At 38.3% G+C, this 5,363-nt stretch overlaps 1 protein-coding gene across 1 annotated transcript in view; it reads left to right on the forward strand.

Moving 5' to 3' along the window:
• The first annotated feature begins 535 nt into the window (after positions 1–535).
• The window catches only part of LOC138019898 (GDP-D-glycero-alpha-D-manno-heptose dehydrogenase-like), a 5,710-nt gene continuing 882 nt past the window's right edge, over positions 536–5,363 (forward strand). Inside the window, exons 1-2 of the mRNA XM_068866857.1 lie at positions 536–671; positions 4,528–5,363. The exon at positions 4,528–5,363 is cut by the window's right edge and continues 882 nt beyond it. Coding sequence (XP_068722958.1) covers positions 4,531–5,363 — 833 coding nt within the window. The 5' untranslated portion in view covers positions 536–671; positions 4,528–4,530. The remainder of the gene's footprint in view (positions 672–4,527) is intronic.

Raw genomic sequence — 5,363 nt, forward strand, 5'->3', positions numbered from 1 at the left:
TCTGAAAGGAGATGACAGGACCAGAAGCTGCCAGATGGTGTTGGTCACCGTACTTCTCATTTGCAAATTTGCCAAATGGCGTCAGCCACGCCGCCCGATAACTTTACTTGCAGCTAGAGACCACACCAGAACCAGGAAACATAGACAAAAAATGATTTTTTTTTTCTTGTTAAGTGGCCTACAGATTTTGTTAATTTTTTTCTCACCCACTCTGGCCAAATTTCGTCTCGATATGATTACCCTAACTATATCTACGGACAGAAATGTTTAGGACTAACTCTTTCGAGCCTCCTCAAAAAAGTTGGTGTCAGGCCTAGAATGCGTAGCCAGCGTTCCTGTTCGAAACGATTTTCCGCTGGCCGTGGGAAAGTTTGCCCAAACTTTCGCGCGGCCAGCGGAAAATCGTTTCGAAGCTCTTGTGTGGAACAGGAACGTTTGTCAGGCCCCAACCGTTTGACATTCCGTTTGTTATATATAACGTCTAAATTACTGCTTAAGTTGACCGCTGGTCCCACACACTTGATTAACGCCAACGGAGAGCGGAACAGCTTGCTTCAATCACCTCAGAGGACGGTTGCGGAAAGATTTCACTCTCCGGTTCAAACAGTCAAGAAAGTATTGTAAACTTACCTCATAGACTCAACTTGCGGATCATCTCTTCATTTAAAAAGGTAACGTATCAGTGCGGTTTTTGATAGAATTCGTTCAAATTGAGTGCAAAACGTACGTACAAAACCCACGTGGGTGTAGAATCACTGTGGTTGTCATTTTGAAGAAAACAGACCGGTTCGATCCAGTGATCATATCATACGATCTGTTAGGAGGCTAGGGAAGGTAAACTTTCAAATATTTTGCTGACTCTCAACGAGGAAACCGGCAATGATGAGTCATAAGCTATTACGTAACGGTACTTTTCAACATATCGAAGAATTTAACAGCTGGTTCATCATTATTTGTACATAGTAAGCTTAAGTCAACTTATAATTTCTTATGGTCCGCCTCAGTTGTTTCTCTAATTAACAACAGTGTCAAAAATCGCTTGTGGCTTGGGAACGTGGCCAAATGGTCTTTTAGAAATTTTGCCGACGGTACGCTGCGATCAGTTTGTCATGAGTGTATCTGAAAGAAAGCACTATGTCTTACAAAAGAGCGGCTTATGAAGTTCATTGAGGAACGGTCATATTTCGAAGGAGATGTAAATATGTAGTGTTTCAACATCACGCATACTGCTGGTAGAAAACTTCTCTCTACGATAACTTTCACTTCTCTCATAATTAGTTTGCTCTGTCGAATAACCTCTCTAGCATTAAACAGGGCAAACCCATGTAACTATTGTTGAATTTGATACATGTATTTGAGACATGTCGTATTGGCCGAATTTGTACTAAAGCGTGCAGTGTACATACATTTACCCTGCAGCAAATGTAAACATGCTTTGTCATGAACGCACATGCCATCGATACTCTTACACTACCAAGGGGAAATTGTTTTTGGAGTTCCGTAATGATTTGTAAATTATTTGAGGTGACCTTTGTACGAGTGGAGTCGTTATTAATTAATGTAAACAATGCGAACATTCCCTGAACATGTGCTATTGTTGATTCATCTTACTTGATTACTTTTTCCCTTGGTAACTAAATCATTGTAAAATTCTAGATTGTCTCTACTTCTTTCTTGATGCAGTGCAGAACCATTGAAGTAGCAGTACTTTCTGTAATACACCATTTATAAATTATTGCTTGTGTTTGCTATTATGTTATTCCAGTATCGTAAGTGGTATGTTGCTGTTCAATCCTCACCCATTTTAAATTTCAAAGAGTTGTAGTCCAACCTTATACTTGACTGATCTAGAATGTGATGATATTGGACCACTTTGCAAACTATGTGTGAAATGCTCATCATGGTAAATAGATTCATATATTAACAATTTTGTTGTGAATGCATTATTTAATTACTTGTGTTATGTGAGTCAGAGTCACAAAGGTTTGGCCATTTCCTATGTTTGCGTGGGATTTTTAAATTGATCTAAATATTTTATTCGTGGCTTTTGAGTCTTCATAAGTGTGATTTCAAAGTCTTTCTGAAAATGACCTAATTCCTTCCTAATGGGTTATAGTATTTCTTTTCTTTACATTGTCAAATAGTAATATCACTATCGTCATAACACCAGACAAATATGAAATCTGTAATATAGACATAATTTGCTTTTGTGTCATTCACCTGTAAGTTTCAAACAGCTAAGCTTGCTCTTATTTACGTGGCACAAGATTGGTAGGGAAACTTTTAAAACAGAACATTTCGAAAATGCAATAATATTGTGAGTTGGTTTACTAAGTAACATAGCCTATAGTTTTACACCTTAAAAAATAATCTAACCCGCAAGTGTTTATGTTTTTTTTTAATATCCATGTATGTGTATCAAAACATATTTTGGTCTTGCCCAAAAGTAATTCTTTTCTTACAAGACATATGTTATGATTCAAATTTTTTCCTGGTGGAAATTTTTTAAACCAGTTCAATCTTGATTTTCCATTGTTTCAGATTATGATACAGAACATCAGAGAAAGAAATCATCAAAGAAAAATCGAAATTGAACTACCGGTAGTTTGAAAAAATTTGAACCAGAACACATATAATTCTGTCTTGAAGTGTGCAAGACATGTTTGTTTTTAGTTCTTTCCTCAAAGAAGTCCTCGTGGTAGTCTTGAAACTTGCAATGATTTACCAGCTGTGTTCCCTTTAAAAATTACTTTGTTTGACCGCCGACTGGTTGGCTCAGTTGGTTAAACATCATACTAGCATTCAGGAGGTCGTGAGTTCAACTCTGGCTGGACCAACACTCAGGGTCTTTAAATAACTACATACATCCCAGCCTTCCAATAAATCCTATTTTTCCTATTTATGTTATAGGATCCTATAAAACTCCCATAAATTATGAGCCAAAAACTCCTATATTTCCTATAAATACAGTTTAAGGAAAATGAAAGTGTTAAATGTTTCTCATTCAAAATGTGTCATCTCTTGATATATATCGTAATATGTTAACCCTTTAAGCCCCAATATCCACTTAGAAATTCTCATACTGATCTTCATACATTTCCTTAAAGAATTAGTTGAGAGAGTTTGATAACAGATGAAAGCATTTTCCCTTTGGTGATCATTTTACAAACTCTCATAAGCATTGATGTTGGTCACTATTGGGAGTTAAACTTCTCATAAGTGGCTGAACTTTTTTGGAGGTTGTAAGGGGTGGTCATGTGACTGTTGACAATCACTGTTTACTTTTGTTTGTAAATCGTCTTATCAATGAACACATTGCAAACTAGTGTCTTAGTCTCCGAAATGAGGCAAGACTCATTGAATTGTGTTTCAACCTAAGAATTTTATCTGTGAGTGGCTGAAAATCCTCCTATAGAACTCCTATATTTTGTCCTAAAATCCTATAAATCTCCTATATTCCTGCTAATTTCCTCCTATTTTTCCTATAATTTTTTTTGGAAAATGGCTGGGATGTATGTAACTACTTGAGGAGAAAGTGCTGCCTTTGTCATTATATCCATAAATGGAGGCAGTGTGGCCCAGTGGTTAGGGCGCTTGCCTTGAGATCCGGGGATCCCAGGTTCAAGACCTTCTGACCATTGGTTGAATTTGTTCCTGGTAGTCCTTGGTTTAACTTCTCACCTGCACTTGTAAAATTATAGCCAACTAGCTTGCATCCAGCTTGCCAGTTGGGATTCTTAACAGTTGTTGTTGAAGGAGGGAAGGAACTTTATTTAAGTGTATAGTCGTTCTAGTGCTGGAGCACTAATTGGGGACACTGTAAACTGAAATTAACAATCAAAACAAATCAAGTCAAATGTTCTGTTCAGCTGTGATTGTGTTTCATTGGCCCTGAAAAGTCCCTATGGGAGGGGTCAATTAAGTATGTATTGTTTTGTATTTGGTTCGACATGCAAGTCTTCTTCGATAAAGACTATACAGCTTATTCCAAAATGGCCGCCATTTTAGTATTCTTTTGTTTCCATGCAAATTGGTCCTTATGGCCTCGTTCAAGGTTAAATATTGTTTTGAATTTGCATGGAAATAAAAGAATATATTTACTAAAATGGCGGCCACTCAATTAGCACCATGAAGTGTTAGAACACCTAAACACAAAAATAAAGACTGTGATTGTGATAGATGGGTGCAAAACCACACCCATTAGAAAATTTGGGGCTTATGGGGATTGTGACATTAATACAAGAACAAAGAGATTGCTCTTTTTCAATTTGCAGAAGTAGGATTACTCGTACATTTCCACATATTGGATCCTAATGGTACCCCAGCATTATCGTTTGCATTGCAACTGATGCAACGTTTCCTTTTTGAAATGGGTAGGGGGAAGAAGAGAAGAAATCTGGTGTAGAAACTTGCTATAGCTTTTGGATTTGGAAAAACCGTAAAGATGGGAATGAAATTGGCTGGAGGCTGTTTAAACGTTTGCATACAGTTACCAGCTTCTCACTTTTTGTTTACACTTTCCTTTAGACCATGGATATCATGTATGTCAATAGAGATATAACCAATGGATATGTGGCAGACTGCTTAACAAATGGAACAACTGATTTGAAAGCTAATGGTGTTCATGTCAAGGAAGGCCATCATACCTCCGGTATGGAGAATGTTCCATGTGTCAACGGCAGTGTAAAGGTCATCCCAGAACGCGTACTTGTTACTGGTGGTGCAGGCTACCTTGGGTCAATGTTGGTTCCGCAACTACTGCATCAAGGTTATGAAGTCGTAGTCTATGACAAGTTCTTGTGGGGAGTGGGTCCACTGTTACCGCACGTTGGGAATCCACATTTGAAGATTATTCATGGTGATGTCCTGGACAAGAAGCATTTGGCCAACCAAATGTCAGACTGTGATATTGTTATCCATCTGGCAGCTATTGTTGGTTACCCTGCCTGTGAAGCATTTCAACAATTAGCTGAGGATGTCAACATTCAAGGCACCAAGAATGTTGTTGACAATCTGTTACCTGGTCAGCAGTTGATCTATGCCTCTACTGGCTCATGCTATGGAGCAGTTGAAAATGGGCTCTGCACTGAAGAAACACCAATAAATCCACTAACACTCTACGGACGAACCAAGGCTGAAGGTGAGAAAATGGTGTTAGCAGCTGGAGGCACAGCTCTGCGTTTAGCAACTGTCTTTGGCATCTCACCACGTCTGCGACTTGATCTGCTAGTTAATGATCTGACATACAAGGCACTTACTCTAAAGCACTTTGATCTTTACCAAGGCGGATTTCGTCGCACTTTCTTGCATGTGAAAGATGCAGCCCTTGCCTTTGTCTTTGCTGTAACGAATTATGACAGGAT

This window comes from Montipora capricornis, chromosome 10 (genome assembly GCF_036669925.1).
Source record: "Montipora capricornis isolate CH-2021 chromosome 10, ASM3666992v2, whole genome shotgun sequence".
In the NCBI taxonomy this organism is placed as follows: Eukaryota; Metazoa; Cnidaria; class Anthozoa; order Scleractinia; family Acroporidae; genus Montipora; species Montipora capricornis.